The sequence below is a fragment of the Pundamilia nyererei genome, unplaced genomic scaffold (assembly GCF_000239375.1).
Source record: "Pundamilia nyererei isolate P.nyererei 1_Seehausen unplaced genomic scaffold, PunNye1.0 scaffold00335, whole genome shotgun sequence".
Classification (NCBI taxonomy): Eukaryota; Metazoa; Chordata; class Actinopteri; order Cichliformes; family Cichlidae; genus Pundamilia; species Pundamilia nyererei.
In genome coordinates, this window is record NW_005187736.1 from 303,179 (window position 1) to 323,401 (window position 20,223).

General features: G+C 38.9%; 1 protein-coding gene across 2 annotated transcripts in view; it reads right to left on the minus strand.

Annotated features, from left to right (window-relative positions):
* The window catches only part of scai (suppressor of cancer cell invasion), a 30,442-nt gene extending 10,664 nt beyond the window's left edge, over positions 1-19,778 (minus strand). The window contains exons 1-13 of one of the 2 annotated variants that reach the window (XM_005751947.1): positions 19,496-19,778; positions 15,825-15,949; positions 10,427-10,522; positions 10,221-10,307; positions 8,812-8,910; positions 7,645-7,741; positions 6,558-6,656; positions 6,208-6,360; positions 5,402-5,503; positions 4,395-4,496; positions 2,997-3,075; positions 633-732; positions 286-367 (exon numbers count right to left, since the gene is read on the minus strand). In XM_005751947.1, coding sequence (XP_005752004.1) covers positions 286-367; positions 633-732; positions 2,997-3,075; positions 4,395-4,496; positions 5,402-5,503; positions 6,208-6,360; positions 6,558-6,656; positions 7,645-7,741; positions 8,812-8,910; positions 10,221-10,307; positions 10,427-10,522; positions 15,825-15,931 — 1,203 coding nt within the window. In that variant the 5' untranslated portion in view covers positions 15,932-15,949; positions 19,496-19,778. Of the gene's footprint in view, positions 1-285; positions 368-632; positions 733-2,996; positions 3,076-4,394; positions 4,497-5,401; positions 5,504-6,207; positions 6,361-6,557; positions 6,657-7,644; positions 7,742-8,811; positions 8,911-10,220; positions 10,308-10,426; positions 10,523-15,824; positions 15,950-19,495 lie in introns of those variants that run through there. The other variant, XM_005751948.1, reaches the window with a different exon arrangement.
* Positions 19,779-20,223: the final 445 nt, after the last annotated feature.

The window sequence follows — 20,223 nt, forward strand, 5'->3', positions numbered from 1 at the left end:
AAATATTTTTGGCCATATCGCCCTGCTCTAGCCCTGTCATCATAACTTGCACATCCCCTGAATTAGAGTATCTCCCATGCAACCATATGTCCACTAGTGTTCAGCTGCCAACTACAAGGTGATGCGTAGTGAGCGAATTTCTTTTTATGCTGATTGGGCTTAAGTTGTGTTCTGTTCTCACCTCACCGAGAACAGATTCCCTCATCACATTTTTCCCTCCATTTGCCCATCAACAATTCCTCACCATTTAAACGTCTCTGAAATGGAAGGTCTTCACCTACATACCTTGTAGGCCGTGCTGTTTGAAGAATCCACAATGACAAAAAGAGGCTTCCGGGTGAAAGGGAATAAGTCTCCTGGATGAAGGCTGCAATATGCCAAGCAAATGTAACTCAGCAAACCCTCAGTGAGGTTCTGCACTTTTCAAGTAACATAGATAGATTCTTAGTAAGCTCTGTCACACATTATGACTTATGTAAACATATTTAGAGGCAGGCTTTCAGCACGAAAGCCTGAAAGTCATTTACTTATTAGTAAAAGTAATAGGTAAAATCACTTCCTCTGATTTTGGTTTAGATGCTGTCAACTGAATAAACAAAGCAAAGTTAGAAGTATTGCTAGGAAATTCTCACCAATGCATTTCCTTCTGGGCCTGATTCCTCTTCTGCACCGTCTCTCCATTCACCACATCTCGATTTGTATTCGTGAGAACTCCTCCAAAATCATATGGTCCTGTGGGAAAGGGTTAGACGCTTCTTTGGTGTAACTTGAAAAGACTGTATCGGTCATAAATATGCATTGGTAATGCTTGGTAGAAGCCACTGTCCACAACATCTTCAACCACCTGAGGTACAAATTCAACAGCATTCCAAGAGAGGCTAAGTATACTGAGTCTGAACAGACCTTGTTCTGCATTAGGGATGAGACTTGAGAACCGGTTCCCAGTAGTTCAATTTCTTTTAATTGTTAGTGTGCTTGCCTATTGATCCTGCTTAACGGTTTCATTTGCACTTGCTGTAAACAGCTGATTTCAGTTGTATATTGTTAAATGGTAATTATAAGACAATGCATTTCAGGTCATTTTAAAGTGAAATGCAAAAGTAATGTAACGAGTAGTGTAACAAATTACTTTCTCCTGGGAGTAATTAAGTAATGCACAATTTTACTTTTAATTGTAATAAACTTCAAATAATGACTCCCAACCCCGATCATAACAGAGGGGAAATACCTATATGTCTTTGATATACTGCTGAGCAATGGAGGTGACTCTCAAAACTGAGCCAATGGGGACTCAATCAGAATTGATAAGGAACCGAATAGTTAAATGAAGTTGAAAACGGAATAAGCTAAATTCTTATCAATTCCCATCCATATTCTAGATCCCCTTTGTTGCGGCTGCCGCATGAGGATGTGGCGGCAAAGTGATTGGTGCCTGGTGTGGTGGTAATCCATGAAGGGAGCCATCAAGCTGAAAAAGGCAGTTGATGTCAGCAGGCCAAGCAGAACAAACTGTGGTGTGGGAACGGTGAAGCCATGGAAAAAGATTTTTGGATGGACAAACCGTGAGGCGACTCAGGAGGGAACTATAGGGGCATCGTACTCCTCAGCCTTCCTGGGAAGGTCTATGCCAAAGGAAAGGAGAGTTTGTCCGTTAATTGAACCCAAGATTCAGGAGGAACAATGCGAGTTTTGTTCTGTGTCTGGGAACACTGAACCAGGACGTTATCCTCTCGAGGATATTCGAGTGTCTGTGGGAGTTTGCACAGCCAGTCTCCATGTGTTTTTTGGACTTGGAGAAGGCATTTGACTATAACCCTATGGTACCCTATAGGGGGTGCTGTGTGAGTCAGGGTGTTCAGCCCATTGTTATGAGGAATCCAGTCCCCTGGTCTGTATTGCCGGCAATAAGTTTGACTTGTTTCTATTGGGTGCTGGACTCTCTCAGGGCTGCCCTTTGTCACGATTCTGTTCAGACTTTTTATGGGCAGAATATCGAGGTGTGGCCAAGTGGTGAAAGGCTTCCAGCTTGGTGACCTCAGAATTTCAGCTATGCTTTTTGTGCACGATGTGTTCACAATTGAGGAAAGAGGGGAGCAGGAGATCGACAGACAGATTGGAGCCGCAGCTGCAGTGATGCAGACATTATACCGGTACATGATGAAGAGAGAGGTGGACATGAACGAGAAGCTGCGGATTTACCAGTTAATGAAGCCAAAGCTGAACCATGGACACAAGCAAAAGAACGAGATTGGGAGTAGAATCAGGGGAAATTAGCTTTCTCCAAAAGGTGGCTGGAGTCTCCATAGGTGAGGAGTTCAGCCATCTGAGAGAGACTCAGATTAGAGCTGCTACTCCCCGAAAGGAGCCAGTTGAAGTTGCTCGGCTATCTGACAAGGACGCCTCCCGGATGCCTTATGGTTAAAGTGTTCTGCGTATGTCGTACTCGGAGAATGCCCTGGGGTAGAACCAGTAGGACACACTGGAGAGATTATACATCTCGGCGGGTCTAGGAAACCCCGAATAAATTGCAGGTGGTGACTGGGGAGAAAAGAATCTGGGCTTCTCTGCTCACACTGCTGCCCCTGCGACCCAGCCCCCGATAAGCAGAAGAAAATGGAAGGCAGGACACGAGTGCTGCAAACATGTCTACTATAACAAAAAACTCTTGAAATGGCAGTGTTGCATTTGCTGTTGTCTCTAATTTATTGTTATTAGTTACATCCATGACTTTGCTTGAATGTTTTTTTAAAAACTTTACATCAGATAAAACCTGGAAGCCTGTCTCACGAACCAGACATTTTTGACTTTTTCAAGACATTTCATCAGATTTCTTTCACGTATTTTCACTTTTACTTCCTATCACAAACATGTGCTAACAGCTGTAATGACATTACTGATCTCCACTCCAAATCGGTCTATTATCATATTCAGAAATTCCATGAAATTACAGACAAAAAAAAACAAAACAAAACAACAACAAAAAAAGAAAAACATACCCTCATAATCTGAATGCCCAGTAGGGAAGACTCCAGTAGCTGACAGGTAGATGAGCAGAACACTGTTAGCAGGTAGCTCCTGGAAATAAAAGTGGTAAGATAAAAAATTAAGTCACAAATTCAAGTATTTCATTTTACTATAACTACTAATCTTAAATAATTTACAGCGCATGCTAACCGAAAAACTCTGAATCCATTCAATTCAGTTGAAATTATATAGCGCCAATTCACAACCACGTCTGTCCGAGTATGATAATACAAGCTTGGCACACCCATTTTTTAAACAGTTTCTCCCATTCTTCTTTGTAGAACCTTTTGAGCTCAGGTTGGACAGGAAGGGTTGGGGCAAAGACATTTTCAGATCTTTTCAGAGACGTTCAATCGGGTTCAGGTCTAGGCTCTGGCTGGGCCGTGACTCCTTTGTTACCGTGACTGTGTGCGTAGGGTCGCTGTCCTGTTGGAAGATGAGCCTTCACCCCAGACCAGGGTCCAGAGTGCTCTAGAGCACATTACCATCCAAGATATCTATGTACATTGCTACAATCATCTTGCCTTCAAGTCAGACTAGTCTCCCAGTTGCTGGTGCCAAAAACATCCCCGTACCATGATGCTGCCACAACCATGATTCTCTATAGGTATGGTAATGACCAAGTGCTGAACAGTACCTGGTTTCCTCCAGACATGATACTCAGGCCAAAGAGTTCAATCTTTGCTTCATCAGAACAGAAAATATTGTATCTCATGGCCTAAAAGGCACCTGAAGGACTCCAGGTGGGTTGTCATGTGCCTTTTCTGAGGAAAGGCTTCCATCTAGCCACGTTACCACACAGGCCTTAATAGTTGAGTGCTGCAGAAATGATTGTGCTTCTGCAAGGTTATTCTCTCTCCACAGAGCAATGTTGGAGCTCTGTCAGAGTGAGCATAGGGTTCTTGGTCACCTCCTCAACTAAGGTTCTTCTACCCCGAATGCCAGGAAGCCACAATTAGGAAGAGTTCAGGTGGTTCGAAACTTTCTCTATTTGTGAGTGATAGAGGCCACTTTGCTCATTGGGACGTTCAATGCTGCAGATATTTTTCTGCACACTTTCTCAGATCTGTACCTCGATACCATCCTAACTCAGAGGTCTACAGATGATTCCTCACACTCCATGGATTTGTTTGGGCTCTGACATCAATCATGCCCAATCCAATCCCACCGATTTACCTGATTTACTGACTTGAGTAGATATATACATGTTCCCTTTATGAGCTTAACTTGAAAACAATGCCCAGATAGCAGTGGAAAGAAGTGAGGATATAAATATTAACAATGCAAATAATGTAAATATATAATACATCTTGTAGATAAAAATCTCAACTTATTGAATATTTATTGAGGAAACCTGCGATCATACTGACCTTAAAAGAGGCAGACAAGAAAGTAAAAAGCTGGCTGAAGGTTGGCTTATACAGCAAATACTTGTGAGGGTTTTCTCTCTTCGCTGGCTTTTCGTTGGGTTCCTGTGGAGAAACATCACACAAAACATTGCATGTGTAAACAAAAGATTGTAAAACCTTATGTAAATGCAAGTGAAATCAAAAGGCTTCTAGGCCAGGGGCTGAAGCACACTGCTGTGTGTACAGGTGTATTATGTGGTTTTATGATCCCTATACATTATAAATGTATAAGCCATTTGTGCATTTATACATGTGGTACAGTAATAGTATCTTCATTAACAGACACACAGATTGGGATTGGACAGTAAATGTGTTCTTGTGCAAATCTATACAGTTTATACAGAGGAACAGTTTGTGCTGTGGATAAATCCTATCAGAGACTCACGCGATGGACATGCGTCAACCAGCATGCAGCCTGTTTCAGTTGCTCCTGTTTTTTTAATCCGTACTTTAAACTTTTTCCTTACTTTCTTTGTCTTTTACTTATTATTGTAGCATGTTAGTTTGTTTTCAATAGTTTTCTCTCAAACATGTGGGTTGAGAAAGTTTTTTCTTCTCCTTGTTGCCGCAGAACTATTACTTTCATTGAGGAATGGGATTGCGGCATGGCAGTTACACACCACACGCTCTGTGGCTGAAATGGATGCAGAGGTGGGGGACAGAAGAGCACGAGGGAGACCGTAATACAGTGGAGGCTTCAAGCAATGAAGAGCTTTAAGCTGAGTCTCCCATGTAGTATAATGGGGAATGTTAGGTCGCTAGCAAACAAGCTGCATGAGCCAACAGCACTCGCCTGGAGTCAGAGAAGCCTGATGTGCTTCACTGAGTCATGGATTAACCAGGATATTCCAGATGACAATGCATCTGTGGAAGGCTTCCATACTGTTCGGGCCAACATGGACAAGTGGTAAGCAGGAAGGAGGGGGGCTTGCCCATTATTACCACTACACGATGTGCCTGACACTCACCATCGTTCCTTGCTTGGAGGTCTGTGTGGCCAGGTTTACTGGTTCCCTCTCCAAAGCTTGAAGCATGCGGAACATATCTATGGTTAACTCACTGAACTTCACCTAAAATAAATGACAAAACAATATTAATATATCAAGTTACTGTTTCAGCCTTCATTGTGGTTTGAAAAATTATTCAAAGTCACACACAAACACAATTGTTTGCCATACACAGAAAAATGAGAGCCCTCAAAGATAAATCAGTGCTGCAGTTATAATGAAAATGAAACAAAAACAACTACTGGTTATATTGTAATCTTCTCCTACAAAGTTTGACAAATATTTTAGTTTTTTGGGTCATAACAGCCAGGAGTGAGCAGTGCAAATACTATCAGCACTTCAGAAACTGAATGTTAGTGTAAACTGCACAGAAAGCAGAAAAAGATCAGATCAGAGGCACAGAGAGAGGACGTATATGAAATAATAAAATAATCCATCCATCCATATTACTTGAGAGTCAATGTCTCAAGTTTTCTCTGAAAAGAGTTGCAGCAATTGTGGAAATAGAAATATATTGCTTTTCTAGTCTTAGTACCCAGTTAAGGCACTTTAGATTACAAATAACATTTAACTAGAACATGAATGCAGTATCCAAAGAAACCACAAAGGTACATTGAGGAACATGCAACTTCTACATCGAAAGACCCCAGCCAGGGTTCAAGCCTTCTTGCTGTGAGGCAACAGTGCCGGTCATTGCACCACCATGCTGCTCATGCTGATGTGTGTTAAGTTTGAGAAACCATGAATCAGATTTAGTGGGTTAGAACCTGGTTGTTACTGTTGCCGATGATTAGTGCGTCAGCAAGGATGAGCTGCCCAACCACCATGCCTTGTTCCAGTGGAGGCACACTTCCCTCCTGCAGCCGATTGCTGATGGTGACGACAGAATTGTTGTCGTTCAGAACTACCACAGGATCCGCCTGTTACAGACAAACAATTGAAGAAGAGCAGTTGAAGAAATAGTGCGGATCCAGTATATCACCCAGCAGACAAGAGGAAGAACAGAGACTTCTCTGTTTACCTGTATGTGCACAAACATGACAATTATAATATAATGAATAAATTACTAACATAATGAAATAACATCAAACAGTATTAGGCTTGGATGGTTATTTACCTCTATAAAAGCTGCCACTTCCTGCAGAACCAGGTTCCACTCCAACTGGTCCTCTGTGTTGAAACGCTGTGTGTAGTCTTCAATTTCCTCAGATAACTCCTGCAGATGGCAGATAGGCAGGAAGAGCAATAAGAGGTGTCATGAAAAAAAAATGAAGTTTTGAATTTTTACACAATCATAAAAGTAAATCGTGAACAAAATTCATGTAGTAGACTACCTCATTCACATTTACAGGGAGAAAAAAACCCAAAATATTAGCACAATTCAATACAATATCTGCAGCTCCTTAGATCTAGAAAATATTCTAACGTTTAAAAAAAAAAGAGAGAACCTAAAAGAGAGATTTGCAAAACCTGTTAATGGTACCTCAACATGTACAAAGTGTTGATCTTTGACAACACGAGCAACATACCCAATAATGATAACATACTTTCTATTACAAATTAAGAAAATACACTTCTCAGCAAAAACAATAAAACCACTGACAGGTGAATGGATTTACATCGATTGCTGTGTTTTGACTTGTTTAATTGAGAAAGATAAGGCTTAACATAAGAAAACTTGGCTTATGGTATTCATGTAGATACTACTCCGACTTGCACAACCTACCTAAACATTTTGAAGACCATGCACAACCCTCTTGATGTGAGTGGCCTCATTACTAACTACTAAGCTATTAGTCCAAAACCAAGACACTTACCTTTTCCTCCTCACCCAATTCAGCTTAATATTAAAGGGGATTTTTTTTAAAGCATTATAATACAGTATCTTCAACTTTGAAGGTATCGAGTGGACTGTAGACAGGTACTACACTTGGCAAATTATAGTTTCGACTATTACAAAATGGTTTTCCCTTATAGGTACACTTTGACTGTTTCTTCCTTTATTTAGCTGTTTTTGGCCCCTTTTTTTACTCTATAACATGCCTTTCATTCTAGTATTAGTAGTCGATACACACATTAATACAAAGTTATCACTTTGTAATTATAGTCATGTGAATGTACCTCATTATTAAAACTGTTACCTAATGACTGAAACCCTGCATACCAAGCTGTAATATAAAGTACTAACAATATGGCTTCCATACCTTCACCAAAACTTTGACAAGGTCCATCTTGTTTAAAAGTAAACAGACGACTATGTAGCGAGCATAATAACGAAGCTTCTTCACTACTAATTCAGGCCTGATGAAAGACAAGAAAAGACAATATGAGCGGGCAAACACAAACAAATCAACATAAAGCACTATCACAGTTGAAGCCGTGTTTATTAAATTGACTGGAGCCACCAAATGGTTCAACCTGTGTTTCTTAAGACTCCAATAAACATTTTTGTCTTTTCAACAAATATTTGATGTAAATATCTACACTCTGGGGAGCGTGAAAAGAGAAATTTTGCTCATTTTTGGAAAAAAAAAAGACATCAGATCGTGCACACTCACATAAAAAGGCGAGTTTCACACATAATATGACTCTTACACACTTAAATGATCCCCAAGTCCGCTCAGACACATTATCAAATAATGATTAAATGGAGATAAAAATCTATAAAGAATGTTATACACTTAAAAATGTAACAGTACAAGAGCAAATAGCACAAGAGCTTAATGCTGCAGAAATTCATTAATCTTGGGATTTAGCATAACGAGCAAAAAATTAGACATTTTAATTCCAGTTAATTATTTCAACGCTGAGGGAAATCTTGGTGCTGCTGTTTATATCAAATGTGATAGCTGCACGTTAGAGCTCTGAAGCTTAAACTGGATCATTTTAAACATTCTAGGTTACTAGTAGCTGCAGTTCCAACTGTGTAAAAGAGACTTGGCAGCAGATTATAATAAATTATAACATTTATATATTTACAGCTGGGCAACAACTTGCACATTTGAGACATGTTTGCCCAGCAGGGAACCGAAATTGCACTTAAAACATGGTGCAAATAAAAAAAATCAGTGAAATGTGGAGGTTCCAGACGACTAAACTGAAACATAACCTACTCCTAGTAGGTTATGCCTGGAGCATAAGTCACCATGGTGACCCAGCCAGGTAAAAAGAAAGCCACTTTCACACATAGTTGACAAAGTAGTACACCCCTCTGAATCAGCAATCATACTAACTTCATTGGGAGTTTTTTCGTAGTATGCTCTCATTTCTTAATAAGGTAAATTTAAACAGGCTTGTTATACATAACGTTTAAAGACATCTTACAAAAACTGCAACTTACACTACTTTAACAAAAAATATCTGGAGCTTACCTGTCCTCTTTGTTGACCTGAAAGTAGTAGGAGCGCTGACGAATGGCTGAGTAGAATGAAAAGGCCTCATTCAGGTAACTTGTTTCTGAGGTACGAAGGCTGTCAACAAAGAGGAATACATATTTCAAATTTGCATCTTTTTAAACAAATCTGCAAGTGGTGATGGATAAATTGAACGAATGCAGCAGCATTCATTTGCTTTTCTGTGTTTAGTTTTGACACCAGGGACAATGAGCTGAGCTGTTTGAGGCTACCTGAGAGCTCTCAAAGTTTCATAACATACCAGATCTAACATGTATTCACTGTTTTACTTCAATGATAAAACAAACAAAAAAACATAAAGATGTGAAAACTGGACTAATGTGATCTCTTTTCTATCGTCTTACAGTAGAGCTGTCTAGAGATTCTTTGCTCTAAACCTTTTCTAGTTGGAATTTCCACAAAGCACTGATTTCTGTTTTTCCCCTAATTTTTAATTTGGATTACATTCTCTAAAGCACTTCCTGAGTTCTGTGTTTGAACAGCTCTACATAAATAAACATTGCTTGCTTGCAGTTAAGTAATGCAATATTTAAAGTTATAATGACTAGAATACTCAAAGTAGTAACAAGAAGTGGATAAATATGGGCACTTCCATTGTGGTGACAGACTAGCTTTTTCAGATGTAGTTGCCACTGAATTAAATTATCATTATTATTTTTTTAAGGAGTGCATTTAAGGAGTTTTGTGGGCTGTAAAAACAGTGTTTGGACGTTTCCTGCTTATGCAGAAGTGGCTAATTTCATCATGCCCAACACTTTGCCAGTTCTTTTTTTTTTTCCCTTAACGGTTGCTGGAAAAAAACCTTCTAGGTGCAGTAGGGATGGGAAAGATTTCAGTTTGTGTGCAGCAGGAGTAAAATAGTGGTGCAGGCTGCGGCGTGTATAAGGACATAATTTTTTGTTTTTATTGCACAAAAAGAAAATTGCGCGATGGTAAAGTAGAGACTGCATCCAATACAGTAACATCTGCATTGTGCTGCTAACACAACTTCAGCTCTTTGCAAGCGCCTGCACAGACAGCATGCTATCGCTAAGCCAGCCAAGAACAATAATTCTATGTTAGTGTTTGAGATTTTAGTGTACTGTCGTTTTCTCAAAGAATGTACGTGATGCTGAAATAAAAGCAGTGGCAAGTCTTCATGAAAACGGTAAAATATACTGTCGTCTTCCACCATCTGAGTTAGGGAAGGTATGCTGATACTAAACAGACATGGAATTTTCGGGACCCTATGTTGGGACCACAATAAGCAGTCCACTTCATTCAAAAGGCAACAACACATGTATCCTACCTGATGACTACCCTATCCTTAGTCAAATTAATAATGCTGCAAAACATTGATACATGACTCAGGAGGCCCTGTCACTTACTAGTAGTGGTAATAAAGCTGTCCAATTTTGGATGCAACTTCACCAATCTGCCATCTCTTCAGTCCATACCGACTGTCCAGAACCTGCCTGTCAGTAAGTATACAAAGATGTCAAACTTAACATTGAGACAATGATAAAACCAACCCTTAGAAAGAAAAAAGAACATTCTTCATTCAAGTATTTAAACGGTACAAGAAAAAAATAACCTGTGTTGTTGCTGGAATTTCCATAGCTTAGTGTAGACGTCAAAGGTCCGCCCAAAGTAGGACTGCCACTGCTTGTGTCCATATTGAGGAAGGTCTCTGCAGCAAAAGGATAGAGAAAACAAGAAAAGCACACATAAAATTCAACTGATTGCGCTCAGCCTTTCAAACAAACTCCAATAAAAAGAACAGTGAAAACATTCGTGAAACAGAGTTGTTAGCACTCTTGGTGCTTTTTGTGACCCCAGTTACTTTTTTTGTTCAAGGAAAAGCGATGACCTTTTTGTTCCATTACATGCAACACACATTATACAAATTTGTACAGAAATGGGGCGTCTTTTTACCCAGAGCTCAGTAATTATTTGAAAACTATTTTTTCAATTGCAACGATGCCTTCCAGTGACTGGTTTTTGAGAAAAGTGATTATTAAGCCACATTTAGTTTTGCAAAGATGCTCTCTGTTTGTCTTGAGTTTTACATCCAGCATCTCTTCCTGAAAGCTCAAGGATATCTCACATGTTCAGCTTACAATTATCCTTGTCTTATCACTCGAAGGCCACACACACCGGGCAGCTTAAAGCCTTACCATAAAATGTTAATGAATGCTATTAGTTAGATTTTCCTTTCTTCATGCTCCAATATTCAACCAGTAAAATGTGCTAAACAGCTTTTTAAAGCAGGTTAACAATTACAGTAAAGAAAATGACACCATGCTGCACATTGTTATTAGCTATGGTTAATTTTCAAACCTTTTCAAGCTTTTAAATTTTCAAGGTAAACTTAAAATACACTTTTTATTCTCATAAAACCACCATGCACTAAAGACAGAAAACTACAATAAATGCACATTAACTGAGACAAAACCCTACATGGATAGCATACATAATTAGTGTATTCTGATACACACATATGAGAATATATTGATGGTATTAAATTTGATCCTAGCTGATCTCTTCTTACAATGCTCACACGCCAACATTACTACAGTGAATGGTGAACAACCAAAATTAAACTGGATGTTTAACAATAGTGCTTCATATTTCAACAATACTCTGAATTTGTGCGCCCTCTAAATCCTAACTTTGACCTGATGACCCGCTCCCTCTGTCAATGATTCAAATGTGACCAAAAGGCAGCGTCAGCCCTGACTAATGCATCACAAACCCAGTGCGTCACTCTCATCTCAGAACAAAACAAGCAGAAGGCACCAGGGTACAAAAGGATGGCTGGCTGATTATCTAGCTCATAAGACGCTTTCACAATACTTCACTCATAATTTTTAAACATACAATATGATTATTGTATGAGTATTGCAATAACAGATACTGAGATTTATCACCTTTTCTAAAAAATAATAATAAAATAAATTATGTCCTAAAAGTTAATCTGTTTTATCCAGTAAGATGAAGTTATGATGGGCATTATTGTAAGAGCCAGGAAGCAGGCACTTTCAGTCCTGCCTGTCTGTAAAATTAACAGAAAGTATTAATTTACCAGGATAACACAATAACTTGTGTCTGAAAAGTAGTATGTTTCTCTTTTCATCTTAAAGTCCCAGATTTAAGCTGAAATAAAAATCATTCTATTAGCAACTAGACATAAACAGTGGCAGCCTACCTTACCAACCTTGATCAATAACAAAAATATGGTGCCAAGCCACCAGAAACACAGAAAAACAAACAGTAGGGCTAGAATGTTTTAGAGATTTCCCAACTTCCAGCCATTAACCACAATCGCTAGATCCCTGGCTGTACGAGACTGCATGCCAAAGATCCTTGGGCAAGATACAAACCCCAAGTTGCTCTCCGGTGCAACGACTGGAGTGAGCATGTCTCTTTTCACACCTTTCAGTCTTTAACTTATTAATGGGATGCTTTTGCAGACTGTGAGTACATTTGAAAATAGCAAAATGAAGCACCAACATCGGTCATGGCTTTGGTTTATATCTGTGTCAGTTTTTCATTCAGCAGAACAGAGTCACTAAGAGCTAGGCTTCAAAAGGCAATATGAGCTAAAATTTTACTATTGGAAAAGTAAATGCAAGTTAACTTTGAAACTTTTCATAAAAACTGGGAGTACCCAACATATCCATGTCAGTCGGGGGCCTGGCCCCATTTTGTACTCAATTTCTTAGTGTCAGTTCTGGCCAGCTTGGCTTATATCAAATGGCAGGTTTACCAACTCAGCAGGAAAACTCCTGCTACTCCAGATGGCCAGTCTCTGTTTATTCAACAGTTTTTCTGAAGCTTTCTGAAGCTGTGATAGCCACTCTAACAATATCGCAAGAAACAAATCCAAAAGAAATGTGACTAGGAATGCATCTGAGGACTAGATTAAGTGTAAACTACAATATCTTGCTTCGTGTATGACAAAAAGAAAACAAGCAACCTTAAGAACCAAGTAAGGCCAAGGCTTCAGTCAGGGTGATTTGTGAAGTTGCCATTTTTTGAATTGTTGTGAGCAGCATGACCCTTGTCAGTTTTTTGTTGGGTTTTTTTTTTTTTACAACTCCAACAGCAAACTCTAATCTTAGAATCTTTTCTAGATGTAAGGAATTGTGTACAAAAGACAAAAGTGTAAAAAAACCAAAGAGCTTCTACGCTTAAGCGCTTTAAAGCTTTGCTGTATTGATGACAGCTTTGTACATGCTTGGCAACATCTTAACATTCAGCTTCTCACCCAGAATGGGTAGTGTTATTGATAAAATTTCTTCCTTTCTTATTGTGTGTTCAGACCCAACACAAAAGGCACTTTTAGATCCAATAAAGGACTAGATGTTACAATCCCAGTCTACAGCATAAAATCCTCTTCTGTTGTTACATTGTATTTATATTAAGTCACATCAAAACAAACAAACAAACCACAGTAACAATTTTGCAAATAAAAAACGTGAGTAGTTACTTTTGCTGTGATTTTATGCACGGGACAAAGTAACAGTAACTTTATTAAGATGTGGATTGCCGTCTAATTGGGTCTGCCTGTTTTGGACATATTAATTTGTCCTCCTTTTAGTAGATTGCCTAACTCATGCCTGAAATGAACAGGCTACTTCTATGCTTATAAATAAATTACTTAGTGAAAAATCTAGGACCAGTACTGCTTCTTGATCTCAGGAGTTCTGCTCAGAGTGTGAGGGACACTTCTTTTTCCTTCTGTAACATTCAGTAAGCTGCAGCAAGTAGAAACATCATAGAGACATCATGTTGCTTCTAGCTTTCTCTCTAAGTGATCATCTCACTTGTAAAATGTAAATAAAAGCGCAGTTGGTATCTTTGATTTATGTCCGTGATCATTCTGTCAGCTGACATTGCGGACGAGAAGAAGCAGCATAACAAGAAGGTGGAACATAAAATGCAATTGGGGCAAACTCCAACAACGGGTGGAAATGAATCCACTAAAATGGCTTGCACTCTATAGCAATCACAATTAGTTTCTAAAGAGCGTAAATAGGTCAGCAATGCTCAGCTGATAACTGCTTCAGTTATAAAATGTTTCAAACTCCAAATCAGGAAAGTACGACAAATAGCCATAAGTGGCATGAGTTAGTTAATTGTGTTGATGCATAAATGTTGCCCATCCCGTTTCCAAGATATAAGTTCATAAGAAAGATATTAAAGATTGGAGATCGCTAGTGATGATGTCAACATTAGCCATGACTCTCACTCTAGATGAATCACAGAGATTATATCTCTTAAAACGGGAACCTTCATTCATTTTTTCAGCAGAAGACTAATAGCAAAGACATACAGGAAAGCGCCTAAAGGACATCCCTGTTTCACCCCACTGGAAACATTAAAAGGTTCACTCAAAAAGCCATTTACTTTTACTTACACAATGGACTTTTATGAAAATTCACATATGTCTATATCACTGTCTACAAGTAGGAATGTGAAACATAAACGCTTTCTTTTGATGCAAACCTATATAAAGAAGCCTGTGTCATTGCCAGTATATACAATTTCTCTTAAAGTTATCTCACATCTGAAGACTACAAGTCTATTTTTATCAATAATGATACACACATCATTAACTCCATTCATTAGAATTTTAGCTAATATTTTATAATCCACATTCCTTATAGATTGCTGCCTGTAATGATTTAAATCACAATCATCGCCATTTTTATGAAATAAACACACGATTATCCATCTTACTCGTGTGTAACACAGGTCTATCCATTCCTGCCATTGCTCAATCTGAATGAAGCCATGAAGAACATTACCAAAAAGGCGACATTCACAGATTACTGAAGCCACCAATGTGGCACATTCCAGGTCGTGCCACAATCCTACTGTCCAAGATGATACTGGTATACATTTTTATGTGATTTAAAAAACAAAAAAGAAAAAAGAAAGTCATATTACGATATGAATGAAATAGCAATGCAATAGGTGGAAACTGGTCTTAGCATTTGAACCAAAATGCATCATTTAGTACAACCAGGGTTTAAAGCATGTGAGGAGGTGACAACAGCAGCTGTAGATCTGCTACCCAAAAGGAAACAAAATACTCCACTGTGCAAAGCAAAGGCAAGTGAGCCAGTGTTAGCAACTCTGCAATATACCACTGCTAAAACCACCAGGAAGGTTTCTTCTTCAGCTGCTGTATGTTTGATTAAACACAGTGTTTTAGGTTTCGTGAGCACCAAAAATGTGTCTGTGAAGGAAAATCCTGAGCGTTCTAAATTGAAATTTATGAAAAGTGTTGCTCAGAGTAAAAAGAAAGAATATGTCTGTGAAGGTTCTCAGTCATCCAGGTCATCGTAGTCAAAGGAGCTTGCAAAGAAAAGCGTCTGGACTTCTTTAAGTTGCTCCCCACCATTTGACCTTAGAACTGAAGAAGCTTCTCGGATGAGAGGTGAAACGTCTTCAAGCAACTTAAAGAAGTCCAGACGCTTTTCTTTGCAAGCTCCTTTGACTAAGAAGTTTAACTTCCCAGAGAAAGAGCTTTTTCAAACTTTTAAGAAAAGCAGAAAAACTTGGAGAATGCCAACAAAATGTTTCATATGCATGCATTTTATTCATTTTATCGGCCTGCAGAAGTTTCAGGATATCAGATTTTATGTTTAAAACACATTTGTTTTGACTAACATGATATTCTGCTCATTTCATTCTTAGTTATAATTTAATAAATGAATGCAAGCACCCAAAAATGTTTATGGTTTACATTGTATTCATTTTTAAGCCATCAAATAACAAATTTCCAAATTTACATGAGCTACACATCAATCCACCCCTCTAACAGACAGGGCACACCACTTCCTACACTGGTACCGAATGCTGCAGAATAATCCAGTGAAAACACACTCTTGAGGGGTATCTGTTCAATGCACTGTAAACCAATGTTAGAGTAGAAAACACAGTCCAGCAGACAGAAGAAAACAAAGTAAATTCCAACCAACCGTAGCCCATTGAAGAGTTGCTTGGACTTGTCCAGGAGATAGCAGAAGTCTGTGACAGTCTTCCTTTCACCTAATGGAATATCATCCTCAGTCTCAGCTCCAGTCATGACACTGACTTTTCACACCTGAATTTAAAGAGAAATACAGACCGTATACGGTCGATACTCTATAGACTGATGGTGATGGATTAAAGAAAAACATTTCTGTTACAAAAAAATATTAGTACTCATTGAAACTGATGGAAGCTACATGAAAGTCAGCCAATCAGAACTTGTGACTGACTAAAGAGGAACAATTTAGACCGTTAAAATGAAGCAAAAGATTGTTGTTGTTGTTTTTGTCTTGATTTCCAGAGCAAATTCCTGATACTGTCTATCCTGTAACACTTACATCATGATTTAGTAAACTCCAGTTGTTTTTAAACATCTATAAATAAATTTGATTTGACTTGAAAATAATCTAGTCATATGTAACATGTTGATATGCATGGTTGTACTAATGAACACTGATAATTGGAGTTATCCAAGCGTCTTACTGGTGCCCTACTTACTTATGAATAGAAATAAGAAACTATGGAGGAGGAAATGCATCACATGGTCACCCTTTTTTTAGGTTGACCTGGGATGTCCCATATTTCATTCTCACAGTGGCTGCAGTCTCCAGTTTGCTAAGGATGTACAATCAGGTCAAGGCAGCAGACAGCTAGGGCACAATGTTCAGCTAATGCTCTGCATGTTAAAATCATTTGCAGCTAACGACAATTTTACCGTGCTATAAACATGTCTGGCTATAGCCCCTAAGTTACTGTGCATGTGTGTGGCTCTACATCTGTTTGGCTTTTAAGTAATGTAAATCCATCATTTCAAACTGAAGAGTTAAAAAAGGAATTTTTCTATACATTGAAATTCTATATAAACCTCACCTTAACAGATTTTTCAGATTAATTAAGCACTGCCTAAAAGTATAATTTTCCTGTACTTGTGTGGGCATTTGATGCCATGACGGTGTATGTGGTGAGAAACGGCAATAGCAACAAACAAAGCCCTGTCACATTGAGTAGTTATGTATGTAGCTGCATGTCATGAAATACAGTTAACAGTCCATTAATCCTTTTCTGAGTGGGCGTGCCTGTGGGCGTGTCAGTGTTTGCAGTAGCAGAGTCGGGATGTTAACTGAACTGTTATGTATGATGGATTATACCAAGTTATTCCAGAATAGATACAATGACAGTAAAGGGCTATTCTAAGTGTTTCTACATTTCTAATATTATGATTTAGGGCTGGGCCATATTATACCGTTCACGGTAATACCGGTATAATGTTAGGCAACTATAGGAAAATGAAATATAGCGATAGAATGGGAGTAAAACGCGCATGCGCAGTGCCTTTGTTTTCATACGCACATGGCCGATTGTTGAGTGAAACAGATGAACCATAATTGGTTTGTAAAAATGGTGCAACTTCCGTGATGTGGAACTGGTTTGGTGTTTGTCCGTCAGATACACAACAAAGCACATTTTTTGCAGAACATGCAAGCGGCCGTCGTTATTGTCGTATTTGTCGGACTAAGATGCTCATCAGGTCAAACAACACTGCAGCATCACTGAGAGTTAAAAACTGTCTAAATTCTTTCATCTTTAATAAAACGATCAGCATTGCTGCTTTACCAGGTGTAACTATGAAGTTTAACTTCCAGGCATCCATGAAAACAAAAGTTATTACATTTAACGGAGTTAGAAGTTAGCAGGAAGCTAGCGGAAGTTAGCTCGCTAGTTTCGCTAGTTACCTAAGCATGATATTGCATGTTCTGACTGAGAGATTTCTGAAAAAAATCAAACGTACAGCTCTGCTATCACTTCCAACATAAATGAAGACAGGAAACTAAACAGCAGTGACGTTTGTAGGGTTACTGAAGTTGGGCTAGCTGGTATATAATGATGTGCTACGTGATCGCTAGCGACACAGCTATGTTAGCATAACATAAACAGTGAAGCTGGAGGACGAACACTAACACTTTTCCACTTATAAAAGTTAACGTGAAGGTTCCTCATGGCTAGAGACAAATGCAATCGCATGGCAGGATGCTGTAAACGGACCAAACTTCAGTCAGGAGAACAACTGAGATAATCCATCCACAACACGAGGTTAGTCATTAATATACTGCAACAACATGGGAATAGAGCAGCTGCCAGAGAATTCAACATTAATGAATCAATGGTACAGAAGTGGAGGAAGCAAGAAGAATGAGTTTAATAAAGTTTGATTTATCTGACTGCTTTGTTTCGCTTAATGTGCCTTATAATCCCGTGCACCTTATGGTCCGAAAAATGCGTACTGCACACTGCAGTTTAATGTTGCAAAGCACCTCTTTTTAACTTCAGTGGATATTATACATGGTTATGCTCAGGATATGTCAGCCCATTTCTACTGGAAATGCCTTTTGGTTAAACTTTCAGCAAGGAATTTGCATTTGCACTGTTACATTTTTATAAAGCTTTAATGTACATAAAAACCAGCTTCTTGTTTAAGTGAAAATAAATGGAAGGTTGTCTTTTTGCACTAGTAATGTTGTGGAGTTGTATTTTGTCTTGCATCAATTATATCGTCAGTTATATCGTTATCGCAAATTTTCAAATATATATCGTGATAAATATTTTTGGCCATATCGCCCTGCTCTATTATGATTACAGTTTAGTCCAATGCTAGATTAGCAAAGTCTAGAGTTAAGTGAGTTAGTGGGTTGGTGACTATCACTGTGCGCAGGAAAACTTGTGAACGGAACTCAAGCTATCTTTACTTAACTTATGTAATGAAGTAAATGAGTGGAATGACGTGGAATGGCACGTCATTACACTCATTTACTTTGGGGTGCTGCTTATATTTTTATTTAAATAAATACGTTTAGGTTATGGTAAAAGTGAGGTTTTTCATGTAAAGATTTTTCAGAATATGCTGCGAACACTTCTGTCTTGTAAGTTAGAGTGCCCTAGCTGCTTCTTAAATAAGACATGCGAAGACGGCACCTTGGACATTTTTGTATTGTCTAATTATTTCATGAAACTGATGTTCTTTGTATGAAGTGTGTGAAGCCTTATTTTACTTGTAGTACCTAAAACTTATGCTCAGTTTTAAATGAAGGCGAGAAGCTGTGAGAGTCAATCTCATGCTATACATCATTGTTTTCTCTCGCTTTCCCTTGTGGCTTACTTATCATGTTAACAGCAGCAGAGTTGGTAAAAACCTGTCTCACCTGTGAACATCTCTTTGTTCCAAACCAACACAACATGCAGCACAAGTAGTATTTGTCTCTATGTTTGGAAGAAAGATCTCCAAAAATAACAATCAAGTTTGGAGAATTTTTTTTAAAAAATGAGGTAAACTGAATACCAATATTATTATCACTGGTAGATGGGTGGCATTCATTTAAATCCAATTCAAATTTCTGTCTTTGCCGGTAAAAATCTGTATCAAAGAGCGTGATTGTGCTATGAGCTCTAATAACATAGCTCATTCCTGATATCTAACATCAGCATCATGAATAAAATCTCAACATAATAAGCATCTGGATATTAAAGATAACAGAGAATACCACATATATGCAGGTGACACTGAGTGCTGGCGGTTGCAGGGCTTTTATCCGCCTCTGCTTGTGTAATTGCCATTTGTTCTTACCTGTGCAGCCGGCTAACGGTGACAAACTGTACTCTCTTTCACAGAGATGCTTCTCAAAAATCACAGCGAAAGCCTCGACGAGCTCTACTGCTGAAGCGCGACTTTCCTGGCATCTCAGTGCGTGGAAGTGCCACCAGACCGGCTAACGAGTTCCCCCGCAGCGTTGATTGGACTGCTGTCTGTCCGAGCTTGAACGCTGCTCAAAGGCTGTGACAGGCGACGAGAGACAGAAGGCAGGGTGAGGACCGCCGCTGGCACTACTCCACTCCAACTGGCTAGCTATTTCCGGGTCAACTATTTCAAAATAAGAGCTTCACATCGTTACAGTTTTTAATAGCCAAAATTTCAACCAGTAGTAGTACGATCCTATGATTCCTTAATGCCATTTTAGATAATGGTTACAAAATACTGGTGGCTCAAAGGTGGAGTGTTTCAATATTAACATTCAATTCAGGCTTAGGTGGCTGGCTTCAGGGTCACCTGATCCAGCCCTTGCTGTAAGCTTTATCAAAAAGGAAAGTTTGAAGTTATAGAATCGTAAAAAGGAGTGGGGTTGTCTGTGTATTGAATCCAAACTGGGAGCTGTTTCCACAGAGGAGGGCCCTGAAAGCTGAAGGTTTTGCCTCTCATTCAACCTTTACATATCCAACAAACCACAAATAAACTAGGGTGTCGTGGGGTGTGGTTTGTGGCTCTGTTCAGGGGAGGGGTGGAGCAGAGGATTCAGG